The sequence below is a fragment of the Odontesthes bonariensis genome, chromosome 5 (assembly GCF_027942865.1).
Source record: "Odontesthes bonariensis isolate fOdoBon6 chromosome 5, fOdoBon6.hap1, whole genome shotgun sequence".
Lineage (NCBI taxonomy): Eukaryota > Metazoa > Chordata > Actinopteri > Atheriniformes > Atherinopsidae > Odontesthes > Odontesthes bonariensis.
The window spans coordinates 1,337,799-1,356,901 of record NC_134510.1 but is presented as its reverse complement, the minus strand read 5'-3'; the positions used below and the strand labels follow the sequence as shown (position 1 = coordinate 1,356,901).

The 19,103-nt window shown below is 45.2% G+C and overlaps 1 protein-coding gene across 5 annotated transcripts in view; it reads left to right on the top strand.

Moving 5' to 3' along the window:
• LOC142379606 (glutamate receptor ionotropic, kainate 2) overlaps positions 1 to 19,103 on the top strand; it is a 422,159-nt gene that overhangs the window by 303,659 nt on the left and 99,397 nt on the right. For all 5 annotated transcript variants that reach the window (XM_075464651.1, XM_075464654.1, XM_075464652.1 and 2 more), the window contains 2 exons: positions 7,109 to 7,227; positions 14,722 to 14,939. In XM_075464651.1, the coding sequence (XP_075320766.1) occupies positions 7,109 to 7,227; positions 14,722 to 14,939 (337 nt within the window). The remainder of the gene's footprint in view (positions 1 to 7,108; positions 7,228 to 14,721; positions 14,940 to 19,103) is intronic.

Sequence of the window (19,103 nt, the reverse complement as noted above, 5' to 3'; positions counted from 1 at the left end):
CCGTTCCCCGGGCAAATACATTGCCCTCAGGCTGGCTAGGCGCGGTGCTGCCCACAGCAGGAGGTCCTGGGATGCCTGCAGCAGCAGTGCAGACCTGGTGCCACCTTGGTGGTTTATGTGGGAGACGGCCGAAACATTGTCCGACCGCACAAGTACATGCAGGCCCCTCAAGAAAGGGAGGAAAGCCTGCAACGCCCTGTGCACAGCCTACAGCTCCAGTGCGTTGATGTGCTGCGAGCGGTCCCGCGCCGGCCACAGCCCCTGAGCTGTCCAGTTTTGCCACATGGCGCCCCACCCTGAGAGGGAGGCATCCGTCGTGACTGTATCCCGACGGGATGCAATGGAGCCCATGGGCATACCCTGGAGGAGAAACGAACGCTTCCTCCACGGGGCCAGGGCAAGAAGGCAACAGTGGGACACCCTGAGCCTCCTGTGCCGGTGTCTCTTGGCATCCAGGTGAAAGCTGTGCAACCACCTCTGGAGGGGACGCAGCGACAGCAATCCTAAAGGGACCATGGCAGCCGCAGCTGTCAGTTTCCCCAGGACGCGTAGGAACTCCACGTAGTGGAACCGCCTGCCTTCCCGAAACGGGAGGAGGCGGCGGAGGATGTCGTCCACCCGCCGTGGCGACGGGCAGGCCTTCATGGTGACCGCATCGAGGATCACCCCAAGAAAAACCGTGCACTGTGATGGGGCCAGGCCACTCTTTGTAAAATTCACCCTGTGGCCCAAACGGGCCACATGGGAAAGAAGACAAGTCGTGTCGAGGGCCACCTGAGACTGGGACGGCGCACAGACGAGCCAGTCGTCCAGATACGGCAAGATCTTCATGCCCCGCGACTGTAGGTGCGAGAGGGCTGCCATCACACACCTGGTGAACACCCGTGGGGAGAGGGAGAGACCAAACGGGAGCCACCTGAACTGGAAATGACGCCCCTGAAAGGCGAATGGCAGAAACTGTCGATGGTGTGGCGCTACAAACGAACGTGAAAGTAGGCATCCTCCAGGTCTATTGAGGTAAACCACTCCCCTCTGGAGACCGTACGCAGAACTTCTGCAGTGGTCAGCATATGGAACCTCAAGACCTTCAGGAACCTATTGAGGTTACTGAGGTTGAGGATAGGACGGAATCCGCCATCTTTCTTTGCTACCAGAAAGTAAGTCGAGTAGAACCCCCCGGGGTGTAACAGGGGATCTACCGGTTCGATGGCACCCTTGTCCAGGAGGACGAACAGCCCCTGGGTGAGGGCTCGGGCGTTTGCCGGGTCGCGGATGATTGTCATCCTGACTCGGCGTCGGAACTGAAGTTTGTACCCGTGGATCAGGGTGGAAAGAACCCACGGGTCCCTGGTGGAAGCAGCCCAGTAGCTGAGCTGCTGCTGGGGAAAAAAGCTGACGGTTGGCCCCGTGGCCTCAGCGCCGGGCCCCCGACCTCTAAAGGCTCCAGGGGTACGACGGGCAGTACGTGAGACCTGAGGTTGCCCAGGGGGCAGTCGCTCAGGTGCCCGAAAGGTCTGCGCCTGCCGCTGAGCAGGCTGTGGGCGTGAGTGCTGGGGCCTAGGGAGGCCCCTGGCCTGTGAGTGGGTGCTGCGCTGTGGGGCAGCTGGACGGCCCCTAGGGTTGCCAGGCGGCGGCGCGCTTCTGTGAAGCTCAGGCAGCTGCTGTCGGGTCTTTCCAGCTTGGACTGTGCGCTCGAGGGCTTCCAGAGCCGCGGAACCAAACAGCTCCCCCGGTTCCACCGGAACACTGCGGAGGGTTCTTCTGCAGGCCTCCGAGAGAGGGGACTGCGCCAACCAGACCTGGCGGCGAGCCTGAACAAGAGTTGACATTACCCGCCCCAACTCCCTAGACATCAGTGCAAAGGCCTGTAGAGAGGCGTCAGTAACACTGTGGACAGAAGTGTCCTGCAGGGATGATGACAGGGCGAGCAGCAGGTGGGACATGGAATTACCTATGCGAGCCATGCGTGCCACCGCATCATAGGCCCTCGACAGCAAATCATCCGTAACCCGGCACTGGGGGCGAGGACACCTCGCCTCCTGTCTCAGAGCCTCATCGGGTGAGACGATCAGGGCAGCTATAGTGGGCTCAACCGCTGGCATGCGGTCCAGGCCGAACTTGGATGCGTCCTGCATGGCTGCCAGGGTCCAAGCATCAGCTGTTGGACGAGCAGGGGCCCTAGGGTCCCTCCAGAATGTCTGCAATTCCCTCAGATACTCCTCTGATGGAGGCACGGTTAATTCGGCGGGGGTTGAGGAGTGTCTGAAAAAGGCACTGGCCGAAGCTGGCTGAGCCTGCGGCACGTCCAGCTGCAGCCTGGCCAGAGCCGTACGAATGGTGGCTCCCATAGAGCAGTCCTCGATACCACCCGCAGAGCTACGGGCCGAAGAAAGGGAGCCCGCTGCAGAGGGACGGGAGGCTTCGTCTCCCGGGAGCACGCCCGACGCGTAGTCCTGAAACATAGTAACCGAAGCTGCTATGGAAAACGCATCCTCCTCCGACCCGAAGGAGGCCGTCGGAGGAACAAGAGCACCTGGCTGGGTTGCCCCAGCCCCAGGTTGGAGGGCCAGGAGGAGGGACTTCATGCTGTCAAGCTCCGCTGTTAGCTGATCCACTCTGGAAGTAAGCCCGGACCCCTTAGCCCTCTTCCCGGAGGTGGGGCCTGCAGTCTCAGCAGGCCGACGCCGGGGTTGGCTAGACCGAACCGGGGCCAGCCGCTGGTCAGGGGTCAACTGGGGAGACAAGGGAGGGCCCAACAGGCGCTCTACCTCAGCCAGCCTAGCAACTCTGACAGCATGAGGCAAGATACCACAGTTCATGCAGGACTCGTCTGAAAGACCCTGCCTAAGATGTCCGAGGCCAAGGCACGAGGGACACAGATCATGGCCATCCTCAAGCTGAAGAGGAGCCATACAGGCCGAGCAGGAGTGGTTGTCATCTATGTTGGGACCACCAGCTATATATATATAATATATTTTAAATATGTATGTATTTATTTATTTATTTATTTATCTATAGGTGGATGCTGGGAGAGGGGGGCAGCAAACGCCGCCTTCACCGACAACCAACTATAGGCCACCTGTGCTGGGAGCGGGGAGCGCACACGCCGCCTTCACCAGGAGAGGGGCTAGTTATGTTTTTTTATTATTTACTTATCTATAGATGAATGCTGAGAGAGGGAGCCGCAAACGGTGCCTTCACCGACAACCAACTATAGGCCACCTGTGCTGGGAGCGGGGGGCGCACACGCTGCCTTCACCAGGAGAGGGGCTATTGTTTATTTATTTACTTATCTATAGATGGATGCTGGGAGAGGGGGGCAGCACACGCCGCCTTCACCGACAACCACTATAGGCCACCTGTGCTGGGAGCGGGGTGCGCACACGCCGCCTTCACCAGGAGAGGGGCTAGTTATGTTCTATTTATCTGTAGGTGGATGCTGGGAGAGGGGGGCAGCACACGCCGCCTTCACCGACAACCACTATAGGCCACCTGTGCTGGGAGCGGGGGACGCACACGCCGCCTTCACCAGGAGAGGGGCAGAACAATAGCAGCAAACAAAAGAAGTTGCAACAGAGAAAAAAAAACGGCACAACCGAGTTGGCCGCGCTTTAACATAGGCAGGTTACAGATGCCGGGAGAGGGCTAGCAAACACATAGCCTTCACCAACAACGTAACTATAACTTCACAAAAAAAAGGCTGTTATGTACTTGCGGCTGCACAGCACCGGGAGAAGGAGCGAACACGCTGCCTAGACCGACGCTTGTAACAACCGGCAGTACACTTCATCAGCCGAGGAATAAACAAGGTTACAGACCTCTCGGCGGAGTTCGTTGCGGTCTCTGAAGGGCGAGCAGCTCGCAGCTTCGACGGAACGTCGCGAGACCACCAGTAGCGAACAATGAAGCAGTAAGTATGGTTTGAGAAATTCGTCTCGTATGTAGACGCGGTAATACCTGCGAGCGAGAAGATGAAAAGGAACAGATCCGCTGATGTCACCGGAAGATATAGGCTCTCCGGGGTCATCAGGGGTCACGAGTGACTTTGTTGGTATAAACACTCGACCTGCGCATGCGCGAGATGTATCATTCAGTGCTTGAAGCACCGCCTCTGGCGGTCAGTAAGGATGAAATAGAACCAGCTGATTGTTCATGTGAGTAACATGTTCAGCTCTGCCACGTCAGGACTGAACCTCCACACGCATTTCCATCTGCAAACATAAAAATCATTTTGTTGAATTAAGTTTCTTTTATAAACACTGTTAACTTTGTCTATTGGGAGGGATGAGGTAAAGGGTGTTTGCAGCTTGTCTGCTTGGTATCACATATTCCTGCATATTTCTCTTTTAACAATAGGTGATGTTTCAGTCTGACTGACCTTCATCAGGTCCTTTAATATTTGAACATTCCCGTAAGAATCATGTCTGTTGTGCATGTTTCAAATTAAACTGAATGCTTTTGGTTTCTTCTCGTGGAGCCAGCTTCCTTCTTAGTAGATACTGGAAAGCACTTCCTGAAGTGAAAAGCAAGGTGAAGGTAAGATTTATTTTGTTAGTGGATAGCATCTCACTCAAGAAAGTTAAAGAAATAGGTAAAGGACAAAATGACATGAAACCCAAATGAAACAGTTGAATTCAACACGTCCGGCAGGGCTGAGGCAAAGCAAAGCAGCCCTTCTTTTCCCTGCTAAAGTTTTGACCTTGATGGTAAATTGGTACACACATGCTTTAGAAGTAGAGGAAGGTCATGTGGTAAAAGACGCTCAGACATTCATTTTGATATACCACTGCCAATAATTGAAACTCTGTTTGATGGTACACTGGAAGTGAATAAATACTGCAGAATTTATTACATTGGTTAAAAGCCCAGGTGCAGACATTTAAAGTCTATCACTCCGGGGCAGAACCATTCGGAGTGTTGATTCATCCTTTTGACATTGGCGTTATCATGTGTACGATCAGTGGATTTGGTGCCAGTGACCCTGCCCCATTGTAAGATAAAAGCCTGACGTGCAGGTGAATTCCTCTCTTTTTCTCTCGCCTTATCTCTGCTCTGACCTTGCTCAAAGTTTCGCCCTCTCCTGCAGAGATGACCTGAGATAATGTAAGGGGAGTCTAATTGGATCAAAATGACAGCAAACAGGCCGAGCTGTGTTTCTGTGAGAGACAAGTTAAACTAGATTGACTCCTGTAAACTGCATCGGTTTAGCATTTCCTGACCTAATCAGCAACACAATCCCAGCCAGCCACGCCCATAATCCAACAATTTACTGATTACAACTTCACTCATCAATGTCAAATGAATGAAATGCACTCAGCAAAGGATTATGTCACATAGTCACATATGCCACAGCAAGGTCACAGTTCAGCTGAGCTCAATATGGCATTTGAAATTGACAGGCAAGCAAATCTGGACCAAATTGAGTGAGTGGACAAATTGATTTAAGGCCAAGGATTCGCTTCAAGCATAAATCAGGGGGACATTCAAAGGTCCTTGAGATACACAACACCATATCCTCCTGATTGTTGTGGTCAGGGTGAAAAGGAACACAAGCATCAACCTCATTATAATTCTGCAACCCATTGGTCACAGACAACCACAGCTAAGATGCTGTCATTTCATGGCTACGGTCATACAGCTTCATATAAGCTTTTATTGCAACATTCAAGATGGTACAGCAGCAGTTTGCCTGGAGGACAAGGATTAAATAACTTATCTTCATCTTCATTGTCCTCCACGCAGATGCTACTTCCATTTGAAGTCAGGATTTTTGACCTCCAGTGCAGTGAAAAGTCTCCACAATGGATGGCAGTCTGATTTATCAAGCCTTAAGCCTGGTTTATAGTCGGTAACGCAAGACGCAAAGCAAGACGCAAGAAGAAACGCAAGCCCTTGCGCGGTTGCAAGCCCCCCATTGCGAGCTTGCGTGTGTCACCTCAATTTTCTAAACTTCACGCAAGAAAAGACGCAAGCCTACTACTTGAAAACGGCATACTCATCGATCAGACAGCATGCAGAGCGTTTACACACAGTGCACTTCACTCCTGCCCGAGCCAAAATCAGCCAGCCTGAAAAGCTGATTTCGCTTAAGCTATAAACTCTGTAAATATATAACTTTAGCAACATTTGAAACATTTTCAGGCGAGAAAGTAGTCGTTTAGACCCCCAAGGTGTTGAAAATCTGACAAAATACCGGCTATTTACAAGAAGAAGAAGCATGAATCACTCGAAGAGGTCCTGGCGGTGAATTTCCTTTCATCATAGTAGGCTTGTCATTGAAAAAACCCGCTACTCCACCTACTGTTCTGGCGGTGAATCGCCATGGAGCACACGCAAGCGCCGGCAAAGCAAAATGAAGCATAAACGTCTCGAGCCATTAACATACGCGCAAGAAGAAAGCGCAAGGGCAGTTAAAAGAAGTATAACTCAGCCTTTAGTGTCTGTTTACCAGCTTGGGTCCAGACAAGGACCCGATCCCCACTCCACTCTAGCACATACCAAATCAGGTCAGGATGCGTAGCTGTGGATCAATCAACCTTTACTAATGTAATGTCACTTTAATTTAACATAAAGCAATGAGAAATGTCTTTGTTTGAGGTGTGCATTGAGTGAGATGGAGCACCAGGTCCAGTGTGGCCATGATGGAATGAACTGTTTGATCTGCTGAATATTAATGCCTCTCCCAGATTCCAAGGATTATTAGTCCTTTTTTTGTCTGACTATGGAGTTATTTTCAGAACCCACTGATTAAATTACAAAGGGAATTGCCTTTGATATGAGCATGTCTACCAGAGGAGCTACTTTTGTATTCTGAGTGGTGCTAATTCAAAGCCACTCCCAAATCACTTCATGTGATTAGAGCTGAAAAACAGAGATTCAGATGAGCAGGCAATTTTTTTTTTATCACGGTGGGGGGGGACGGGGAGATGTGTGCATGAAGGCATTTATTTATTGATTCTTCACAACTAACTAACCTGTCTTTTCTTTCCACTGTCTTACCAGGAAATAGAACCACGTTTGGTCTCTTTTTACTGTGGAGTGTATAACTGTCTGTCTCACCAGCTCCACTAAACATATGTTTGTGTGTGTTTTCTGTTAATCATCACAGGTTTAGTCCCTACGAGTGGTATAACCCCCATCCTTGCAACCCTGACTCGGATGTAGTGGAAAACAATTTCACCCTGCTTAATAGTTTCTGGTTCGGAGTTGGAGCTCTCATGCAGCAAGGTAGACGCCTTTGCCTGCCCCTTTTTTTCAAGCACAATTCCCACTTTTTTGCTGGGGATCAACCTTCCTCTATGACCAGGCCCATGACTATGCATGGGGGCCTCTGTGCATGTGGGCTAGATGCTTTACAGATAGAGTCCAAAAGGATGGATTGAGAGACTGGTAAATCAGTATGGTGTCCTGCATGCTTTCCATCTTCATGTCTTACTCTACATGTCCCTCCATTCAACAGGTAAGTGTGCCTATCCACAACACATGAGATGGATCAAGTGGGTGAGATTGAATGAGAATGTGACTGCAGAAACTTCGCCTGCTGGTTGGTTCTGTTTCCTTCTGCCAAGCTATTGCCATATCTTCTCAACTAGTTGGCATCATCAAACTGAAGAAGTTAGTGAGATAGTGGAATAATAATTAATTGGACTTTGCCCTAAAAAAATGCATGTCAGTGAGAAATATTTTGCATCTTTTAAATGAGCATTTCTTTCAACGCAACACATTTCCAACACGTTGTAATGATGTAGGGTCTGCAAAGCAAAGCATGCCTTGCATCTGTGGTGGAATGGAGCGCATAAAGAGCGAGCTGCTCGAGTCACAGCTGCTTAAAAGGGTCGCTTCATGTTTAAGTCAACCAGGAATCATGGCTCCACTATAATATTATCAAAATAATATCAGAATATCTATCTGAATAGATCTCATGAAAGGTAGATGCAGTTTTTTTTTTTGTATGAAGGGACCCTTTAAGAGTGACATTTCATTTTTCCCCAGGATTCAGAATAAAACATTCCATTTGGCTGTTTGCATGCTATGACTTATACTATTTCAACCACATGCTTAGTAATAATCCAAGATTAGAGGTTTTTTTTATTTATATGACTAATGAAGAGTAAATTTGATTGAAATTATTTGAAAATAAAAGATTGTGACTGTTTGTTTTTGTGATCTCATCTCCGCCTATCACGCCCCACCTCACAGCCACCACTCAATAAAGAACACTAGTTAGGATCCAGTCAAGGTTTATTTACAGGTACTACATTTTAGCTGCTGGACAGTCCATAGTAGTGTAGTACTCCTTGAAAAGAAAATTCTAAATAATTGGAGGGACAACCAGTTGAGAAGATGTGGCTGAGAACCAGAAATGCCTAAGATGAGCGTATACACAGTGTCTGCATGGTACAATGCTAGTCTACACTGTAGAGAGGCTCCCTTGCGTGGTGGCCTGCCACGCTCCCCAGAAAACTGTGGGATGTGCCATTTGGTCATGACGTTACCTTGGGTACATGACAGTCAGCCCCAACCAGGCTCTGGTTTGGTTCGACTCACCTCCCTGTGTGGGTCGTCCCTTGTTTTCTGTTCAGGGTTCTGTGATGGAACAGGATAAGAAGCTCGAGGATGGTAACGTGTTCCACTTTTAAACCTGCATTTTAAACTGGGTCAAACACAGAACAAACAAAATCAAGTTTTAGTAGTCATTCTAAATCTGTGTTTGTTAACTTGATTCTTGTTCTGGGTTGCTTCTTGTTGAGTGGGCACAGTGGGTGGCTGGTGGCCTTGTTAGGCGACTTTGATGCTGCAGCTGAATCATCATTACATAGATTAAAAGTATTCAGGTTCATGTTCACAGTTCACCATCTTAAATTCTGAACAGAGTTCTCAGTCCCAAAACTAACGAGTTCATATTCATATCTCATTTTTACCCTCTACTGATTTTATGAAGCCCTTTAACATGAGCCCCATGGGAATTTGAGCAGATGTATGCATATCTCTGCACCCATCACTAACCATCAACATACTCAATTTCAAAGCGTTAAAGTTAAAATGTTTTTAGTACATCCTTACATTATTGGACCATTTTTGCACACTGATGAAAGCTTATTAACCAGCAGAGGCCCAGTGACAACAGCATAAATCCAACAGAATGTTGGAATAATAAAGTGGGTGAAACATGCAGCAGCAGGTTTAACACATGGACACATTAAAGTTAGGAACCAGATTAAATGCACAAGACAGAACATGACTCAGGTGAGGACAGGAGTGATGATCATAAAGCTGTCTTTGCCAAGGCCAAAACAAAAGGTCCCCTTACAATACAAGTGCTGTCCTATGGCTTTCCGTAGGGCAAATTCATCTATCAAGTCCCTCAGATTCAGCTGGCTGGCCTCACTCTTTTTATTCACTTCTTAATACTTCTTTTCTGGATCCTCCCACCACCTTTTTTCAGTATCTTTTATGGTTTCTGCTGTAGGAATGTTGCCGTGTTGCGCTTACAAACATCACCTAAACTCTCTAATTATTCTAATGCATTGCATTAGTTGTACAATAGTCTGTTGGCCTAAGACTGTTGCAGAAATCGATGCAGAATCGGTGTATTCTGCTGGAGAGTGCACCCATGGGGATGCAAGCAAAATTCTGCCTGATATGTTCACTGTTGATGAAAAAAACATTCTTAAAAAACACTTAAAAAATCCAATGAAAATATGAATGTGCCCATTTTAACACATTTATGCATACAATTATTTTTCAATAGCTTTTGCTTTTCCGACCTCCAAATCAATTGTTTCTATTTTCTCAGTGTTTGAGCTTGTCTAAAATTTCAAAGTGTAGGTAGCAGAGCACTGGGTCAATGCAATCTGTCTTCTAAGTGAGTAAAGCTAATCATTGTATTTTGGATATCTGTGATAAGTGTTAATTCCTGGATATATATGAATTTGTTCTTCCACTGGCAAGGACAACCCGTGCATGGAAAACAATATGCAACACAGTCATATATATACATGCAAAGTTACACTTTTTTGGGCTTCCTCTTTGCTCCCATGCTTTATGAGGGGCTCTTCACTTTAGGTGCAACACAGCCTGCTGAAGCCGTCCCAATCAGACTGTGTAACCTTCCTTTAGCACCAGTGTTCCAGGCATTATGGACTCTGAGCATCCTGTTGCCCATGTTTCTAAATGCTCACCAGAGGAAGAAAGGATTCTTGTTCAAACTGATTTAACACTCATCCTAAGGTACATAACTGATTCCCAGCAAACTGGAAAGCTGAGTCTATTCGTGTCAAATTGACATATTATTGCCTGTCAGGGACAGTGCAGTTGCCAAAGTGCAGAGGTATTCATGACACACAGGAGGCAAGGTACCCAGATCCCTCTTTCTCCAGAGGAAACTCCCCCTGGCAAATGCAGATGCCATGAAGTCATGTTCGGATGGGAATGACAGAACATAAAACAATATACTGGTAAACTTAGACATGTATTTTTAACCAGTTTTTTAAATGAACAAACTTTTTCACCCAGTGTATCGTTCATCCTCTTTAGCTCATTGTAATGTCTTTCATGATACCATATTGCCATTCCTCCACAGTTCATTCAATTCAATTCCATTCAATCACAACAAATGTCATCTCAAGGCACTTCAGTAATACAGTCCAATTCAGGCCATTTGGAGTTCAATTCATTGTATCATAATCCAATCAAATCCAATTAATCAAATTCAAAATTAGTCCAATTCAGTCATACAGAGCCAATTAAAAATAACCAGCAGATTACACTGAAACTTGTCTTCAGTCCAATCTCCCGGCTTGAGCGTGCCTGAGGCGACTGTGGAGAGAAACGACTCCCTTTGAACAGGAAGAAACCTCTGGCAGAACCAGACTCAGGAAGGGTGGCCATCCGCCTCCACCAGCTGGGGTTTGAGAAGACAGAAAGAGAGAGGACAACAAACACTGTAACACCATTCAAAGGATACCTGTTGGAACAGGGAAACACGAGTTAATGACCACAATAATATCACATATACATAAAGAGAGTAAAGTGAGGAAAGGTGTGTCAGATGAGGCCCCCCAGCAGTCTGGGCCTATAGCAGCTTAACTATGGGATGTTTCAGGATCACCTGAGCCATCCCTAACTATAAGCTTTATCAGAAAGGAAAGTTTTAAGCCTGGTCTTGAAAGTAGAGAGGGTGTCTGCTTCCTGAAGCCAAACTGGCAGCTGGTTCCACAGAGAGGGGCCTGATAACTGAAGGCTCTGCCTCCCATTCTACTTTTAGAAACTCTGGGAACCTCAAGTAAACCTGCAGTTTGGGAACGAAGTGCTCTGTTAGGAAAATATCTTACAATGAGATCTTTAAGATATGATGGAGCTCGGTCATTAAGAGCTTTATATGTGAGGAGAAGAATCTTAAATTCTATTCTGAATTTAACAGGGAGCCAATGAAGAGAAGCTAAAACTGGAGAAATATGATCTCTCCTGTTAGTTCTCATCAGAACTCTGGCTGCAGCATTTTGGATCAACTGAAGGCTTTTCAGAGAATATGTGGGACAGCCCAATAATAAAGAATTACAGCAGTCCAATCCTGAAGTAACAAATGCATGAATTAGTTTTTCTGCATCACTCTGAGACAAGATGTTCCTGATTTTAACAATATTACGAAGGTGAAAGAAGGCAGTCCTAGAAACCTGTTTTATATGCGAGTCAAATGATAAATTCTGGTCAAAAATAACTCCAAGGTTCCTCACTGTAGAACTAGAAGCCAAGGAAATACCATCTAGAGTAACTATATAGCTAGACAATCTCTCCCTGAAACGCTCAGGTCCAAAGATAACGACTTCAGTTTGTCTGAATTTAGAAGCAGACAGTTCTGAGTCATCCAGGTCTTTATGTCTTTAAGACATGCTTGTAGTCTGACCAACCTATTGGGTTCATCTGGTTTTATAGATAAGTACAGCTGAGTATCATCAGCATAGCAATGGAAATTTATGCCATGCTGTCTAATAATGTTACCTAATGGAAGCATGTATAAAGTGAAAAGAATCGGTCCAAGCACAGAACCCTGAGGAACTCCATGACTTACTCTGGTGTGTGAGGAAGATTCTTCATTTACAAGAACAAACTGAAATCTATCAGATAAATATGACTTAAACCAGCCTAATGCAGTTCCTAATAAGGACAGTCAGTGCTTGGGATTCAGAGATGCTGGGGACACTCCCCTAATGCATCCAACTCTGATTGACTTGTATTTATGGTTTGAAAGTGGTCCGTAAATTTAGCCTCAAGGTTTGAGCAATGGTCATGTACTTGCCAGGGATCACACTCATGTCTCAATATTCCTCAAAAGCTGGCATGATGCCAAATAAAAGAGTGCCTCCCACAATAGCAGCCACACTCTGCTGAAGTGCAGTCACCCTCTTACTTACATTGACTTTCATTTCAGACCCCCAAACAAATTTCTTTTCTGCGGCTGTGTGGTTCTTTGTGTTCGGTGCATTAGCTGGTGGTCAGAGTGGCCATCTTCCAACCAGAAGGTCAGCTATTTGATCCAAAGCATATCCACATGTTGTCCTTGGGCCATTCACTGATCCCCACATTGGCAAAGATATTTTCACAACTGTGCGATTGTAGAGAAAGAGTATTGTAGACATTATATACACCAGACAGCCACAACATTAAAACCACTGAGAGGTGAAGTAATGTGCTGGTGGAATATTCTGCATACTTGTGTTCAGATGGAAGAACACAACAAGGAGTCTGAGGTGTTCACTCTGCAGATACTAATTTGATGGGATGTGATGGTATCTGTGGGAAGTAAGCCCCATCTACTAAGACCCGAGCCCACAGCCCCTAAGACCTTAAGGATCTCTTGCTACGGTCCCAGAACCAGCCACCCAAGGATGGATTCAGGTTTTGTCTGTCTATACCGTGACTGCAGCTCATGGGCAGCATTACGATAATTTACTCTATTTTAAGCTTGTGGTTATGTCATGGCTTATAAGTGTAGAATGCTTTTGTGTAATGTATGAGTGTTTTATGTGAATGGGTGCTTGAGAAAGACATTTACAGCTCTTTGTAGACCTTGACTCATTTAAAAGGGTACTATATCAGAGTGTAAATTTACCTTTTAACTGCCAAGGATGACACTCTGCCACTTCCATTTGTTCCAGCACTACTGTATGCAGTCAGTTCTTCCATCGCACAATTTGTGAAGTGCCTCTTCTTTGCAACAGGATTTTCTATTGTTAAATGGACAATGAACAGCAGGAGAAAGCACATTATTGTCTTTCGCATGGGTAGTAGAGGAACCAAGGTGGGGTTACTGGCTCAAGCATATATGTTCAATTTCACATGCATTGACATTTATTAAAGAAAAGTGTGCAGGATCGAGTCTGTGCACAGATTTATACACGTGGATATTTTTGTGAGGAAGAACTTTTCAAATGTTGTTAGAGTTGGAGTTGGATTTGTCCATGCAGAAGGAAAGTACCAAAAGCTATTTGGAGTATATAAAAAGCAAAATCGATTGAATGATAATAAAGGCATAAAACAATACTAATAGCAACGTCAATCGATAACTAACAAGAGCAAAATTAGAACGGCATGACAAAAGTGACTCAGAAATAACAATTAGGCAACAAAGCAATAGAAAAAGAAATACAATAAGGAATCATTTAATTTACTTAAAAAGTAAATAAATAAAACATATTTGCACATGGATTCTCATCCATTCTTTATGTGGTTTCATTCATTTTCTTATTCTTTAACAATTTTTTGGTGTTTTTGTGGCACTCATTTCATTTCATAGGAGTGTGCCCCTCAAGCATCCTGCTCCTTATCTATTGGAGTATATATCGCAGCTGCGGTTAGTTTGTCATCTTTTTCTTACAGCATACCCCCTCACCTACAAGACAGCGAAGAGAAGGTTTGAAGTGAAAGAGCAGAATGAGGCTATAACAAAGCTAACAGAGCACCGGTTCCTAACCTCTCATCTATCTCCCACTTGAATGGCTTTCCTTTTTTTGTGAATGCACACAATCCCTGTTCAACTGCTTCAGGTGTTTGAGTAGAATCCTACTGATATTTTCCAAGTCCATCTCTTTCACCAAAACAACATATCTCCCTCCCTCACTCAATCTCATTCTGCCCTCACACAAATGCTACTTCATGATCTACATTATGTATGAAACTTAAACAGTCACTCTCACAATCTAAGACAGGGAAATTTAAAAAGTAATTATTTAAGCACTTGCATAATAAAGTAAATATTAAATGTTAAATATTAAATATCCCAATGGGGAATTATTGCGAACCAACATGAAAGGGATAATCTTTGAAGGACCAAGACAAGAGAAGTGTCCAATCCAATTTTATAAGAACCTGATGATCCCAATGGCTGTACAAGTCATTAACAGGCCATCTATATACTAGCAACTCAACTAAACTGGTTTTCCTAAGCTGATCACTTGGTGTTATGAGCGGAACGGGTAGGGGGAATATTTTGGTTAGGAGGGGCGGTACTGTAATCACACTTTTTTTTTTCCAATGAACAAACTATTGAGCCATCAGTAAAGAACTAATCATCAGTCACCATGAATGCCCACTCTGTCCACTGTGCCTTTGCCTACTTATGTAATCCAGGCAGTAGACTCTTCTGGCCTAGCCTGAGTGCTGCCCCCTCCCCAGCCTAATGCTGTACCCGGTCTTACCCACATCTTTGTTCCCCTCGTTCAGGATCTGAGCTTATGCCGAAAGCCCTCTCCACCAGAATTGTAGGAGGAATCTGGTGGTTTTTCACACTCATCATCATCTCCTCCTACACGGCAAACCTGGCGGCCTTCCTAACTGTGGAGAGGATGGAATCACCCATTGACTCTGCAGATGATCTGGCCAAGCAGACAAAGATTGAGTATGGAGTGGTAGAAGACGGCTCCACCATGACCTTTTTCAAGGTAAGTTATGGCTGGATATTATAAAGTGCAATCTTTTCTCAATTAGAGGATGAATTGATGTGCTGTTCTGTATCACCTGAGATGTGCAGGCTTGCAATATGGTTTTGTAAAAGGTTTTTATTTTACGGTGATAATGAATATGTAAGAGCTGCATAATATTTATTATTTGTTTTTCCTTAAAAGTTGTGCACACTCTTTTTTTCAAATACAATCTGTGAAATATTATACTTAATCTATACACAAAATGACTTCATATCAGATATCAAAATTGGATAACAATGTCAAACTAACCTCAAGTTTTCTATGCTAAACAACAAATCTGAAAATTTTGTTTTCATCAACATAAGGAGCGCTTGTGATTTAGAAGCTGCGGAAATTAACCGTTAACTCTATAATATATAGATATATATATATTAAATATGTAAAGTACTATGCAGTGAGTACTATGAGATAACCTGCTTACATTTCCAAAATCTGTGACATGACAGCTCTACTCTATATATTATACAAAGTGAACGTAATGACTCAAAATATCAATAGAAAATATAATTAGCAAGTTAGAATGTCTTGTAGTTTTATAGAATAGAATAGAAAAACACTTTACTCATCTCCCAGTGGGGTTAATTCAAAATTAGTCAAGTAGCTCCAAATTTTAAAAAAATTATTTACAACGATTGTATATTAGAACAATAACAACAATAATAAATGACTAAATAAATAAATGTGAGAAGAACTCAGCAGTCCCTGTTAAAAAGCCTTCTGGCTGTGGGGACAAAGGACCTCCTGAAGCTCTCAGTCCTGCAGCCTCTCACTGCAACTGCTCCTCTGTCCTGCAGGATGCTGTGGAGAGGATGTTTATTATTCTTCAAAACAGAATACAATTTCCTCCTCATCTGTTGCTCCACCACAGCACTGAGAGGGTCCAGCCTTCTGCCTACAACAGAACCAGCCTTTTTCACCAGTTTGTCCAGGCGCTTACAGTTTTCTTTTTTTATGTAGGACTCTGGATTTGTGGAGGAGCAAATTTGCTAAATAATTCTGTCAATATATGATCCAATTAAAATGTGCCCTACCTACACTATATTGCCAAAAGTATTCACTCACTCTTCCAAATAATTAAATTCAGGTGTTCCAGTCACTTCCATGGCCACAGGTGTGGCATGCAGACTGCTTCTACAAACATCTGTGAAAGAATGTTTCGCTCTCAGCAGCTCAGTGAACTCCAGCATGGTACCATGATAGGATGCCACCTGTGCAACAAGTCCAGTGGTGAAACTTCCTCTCTGCTAAATATCCCACAGTCAGCTGTCAGTGGTGTTATAACACAGTGGAAGCCATTGGGAATGACAGCAGCTCAGCCAGGAAGGCAAGGCAAGGCAAGGCATCTTTATTTATACAGCGCATTTCATACCACAAGCAACTCAATGTGCTTTACATAAAGACAAGGCATTTAAAAGAACAGCATAAAGCAACAATTTAAAGAGAAAAAAAATAGAATAAAAATTAAAAACACGGTTAAAAGCAATCAAAGAAGAGGGGAAAAAGAAAGATATAAACTCAACCATAAGCACACCGAAAGAGAAATGTTTTTAACCTGGATTTAAAAGTGCTTACAGTTGGGGCTGATTTCAGTTCTGCTGGTAGTTTGTTCCAGTTGTGAGCAGCATAACGGCTAAAAGCTGCTGGTAGTTTGTTCCAGTTGTGTGCAGCATAACGGCTAAAAGCTGCTGGTAGTTTGTTCCAGTTGTGAGCAGCATAACGGCTAAAAGCTGCTGGTAGTTTGTTCCAGTTGTGTGCAGCATAACGGCTAAAAGCTGCTGGTAGTTTGTTCCAGTTGTGTGCAGCATAACGGCTAAAAGCTGCTTGTAGTTTGTTCCAGTTGTATGCAGCATAACAGCTAAAAGCTGCTGGTAGTTTGTTCCAGTTGTGTGCAGCATAACGGCTAAAAGCTGCTGGTAGTTTGTTCCAGTTGTGTGCAGCATAACAGCTAAAAGCTGCTGGTAGTTTGTTCCAGCTGTGTGCAGCATAACAGCTAAAAGCTGCTTCACCGGGTCCAGTTTGAACTCTGGGCTCCACTATCTGACCTGAGTTAGCAGATCTCAGAGCTCTGCTGGGTTTATACTCTACCAGCATGTCAGTCATGTATTCTGGACCTAAACCATTCTGTGATTTGTAGACGAGTAGAAGAACTTTAAAATCTATTCTGTATCTGACCGGGAGCCAATGTAAAGACCTGAGAACTGGGGTGATGTGATGTGATCTCTTTGTTCTGGTTAAAACTCGGGCTGCAGCGTTCTGAATGAGCTGCAGCTGTTTGAGACTCTTTTGGGGGAGTCCAGTCAGAAGACCGGTACAGTAGTCAAGTCTGTTGGAGATGAAAGCATGAATCAGCTTCTCCTGATCTGTTTGGGACATGAAACCCTTCATTCTGGATATGTTCTTAAGTTGATAAAAGGCTGATTTGGTGACTGATTTGATATGATTGTTGAAGGTCAGGTCTGAGTCTATCAGCACGCCGAGGTTCCGGACTTGGTCTTTAGTTTCTAGAGACAGTGACTCAAGATGTTTACTGACAGCAAACCTCTTCTCTTTGTTGCCAAACACAATGACCTCAGCTTTTTCTTGATTTAACTGAAGGAAATTTTGGTTCATCCACTCTTTGACTTGCTCTAAGCAGTCGCACAATGACTCTATAGGACTGCAGTCATCTGGAGACAGTGCAAGATATATCTGTGTGTCATCTGCATAGCTGTGGTAGTTGACTTTAGAGTTCTTCAGAATTTGACCCAGAGGCAGCATGTATAGAGTGAACAGAAGGGGTCCAAGAACTGACCCCTGAGGAACTCCACATGTCATAGGAAGTGGTCGGCCACGTAAAATGACAGAGCGGGGTCAGAGGATGCTGAGGAGCATAGTGCTCAGAGGTCACCAACTTTCTGCAGTCAGTCGCTACAGACCTCCAACCTTCATTTGGCCTTCAGATTAGCTCAACAGTGCGCATAGAGCTTCATGGAAAGGGTTTCCATGGCAACTGCATCCAAGCCATACATCACCAAGTGCAATGCAAAGCGTTGGATGCAGCGGTGTAAAGCACGCCGCCACTGGACTCTGGAGCAGTGGAGACGCCTTCTCTGGAGGGACCAATCACTCTTCTCCATCTGGCATCTGATGGAGGAGTCTGGGTTTGGCGGTTGCCAGGGGAACGGTACTTGTCTGACTGCATTGTGCCAAGTGTAAATTTTGGTGGAGGGGGGATCATACAGGGGGGATGTATGGATTCATACATTTCCAAATCAAGACCTCCTCTGGGTAAATCAGATCACAACCTTGTTTTTCTCTGTTCAGCATATAAACCCCTTTTCCAGAGACTACCTGTCACAAAAAGGACTGTTAGAAAGTGGTCACAGGAAGCTGAAGAAGCCTTACAGGGTTGTTTTGATGCAACCGATTGGATTTCTCTTTGTAAGCCACATGGAGAGGACATTAATGCCATGACTGAGTGTGTGACTGACTATATAAACTTCTGTGTGGACAACACCATCCCCACCAGAACAGTGAGATGCTTCCCTAATAACAAACCCTGGATCACCAGTGAGCTAAAGGAACTATTGAACAAGAAAAAAAGAGCCTTTAGGGAGCGAGACAGGGAGTTACTGAGGAGTATACAGAAGCAGCTCAAAGTCAAGATCAGAGAGAGCAAGGAGGTGTATAGAAAGAAGCTTGAGAGTAAACTGCAGAGGAACAATATCAGAGATGTGTGGTCAGGAATGAAGAAGATCACAGGCCTCAAGCAGAGGGAGGATCGGATGGATGGAAGTCTGGACAGAGCAAATGAGCTGAACACATTCTTCAACAGGTTCAGTTCAGGAACAAGCTCACCATCCTCCCCTCCTGTTCCCAGCCAAAGAGACATCCCACCCTCCTCTGACCCACAGCTTTCCTGTAACATCTCCACCTCCACCTCAGTCATGGATTCTTCTGCTTCCACTAGTTTGTCTTCAACCCAATCAGGAGATGCTGCTGTCCCCTTTGCCTCCCCCTCCCACTTTTCTGTTTCTAGAAGTCAGGTGAAGAGGCAGTTGGAGAGACTGAACCGGAACAAGGCTGCAGGTCCAGATGGTGTCAGCCCCTGAGTCCTGAAGGCCTGTGCAGAGCAGCTCTGTG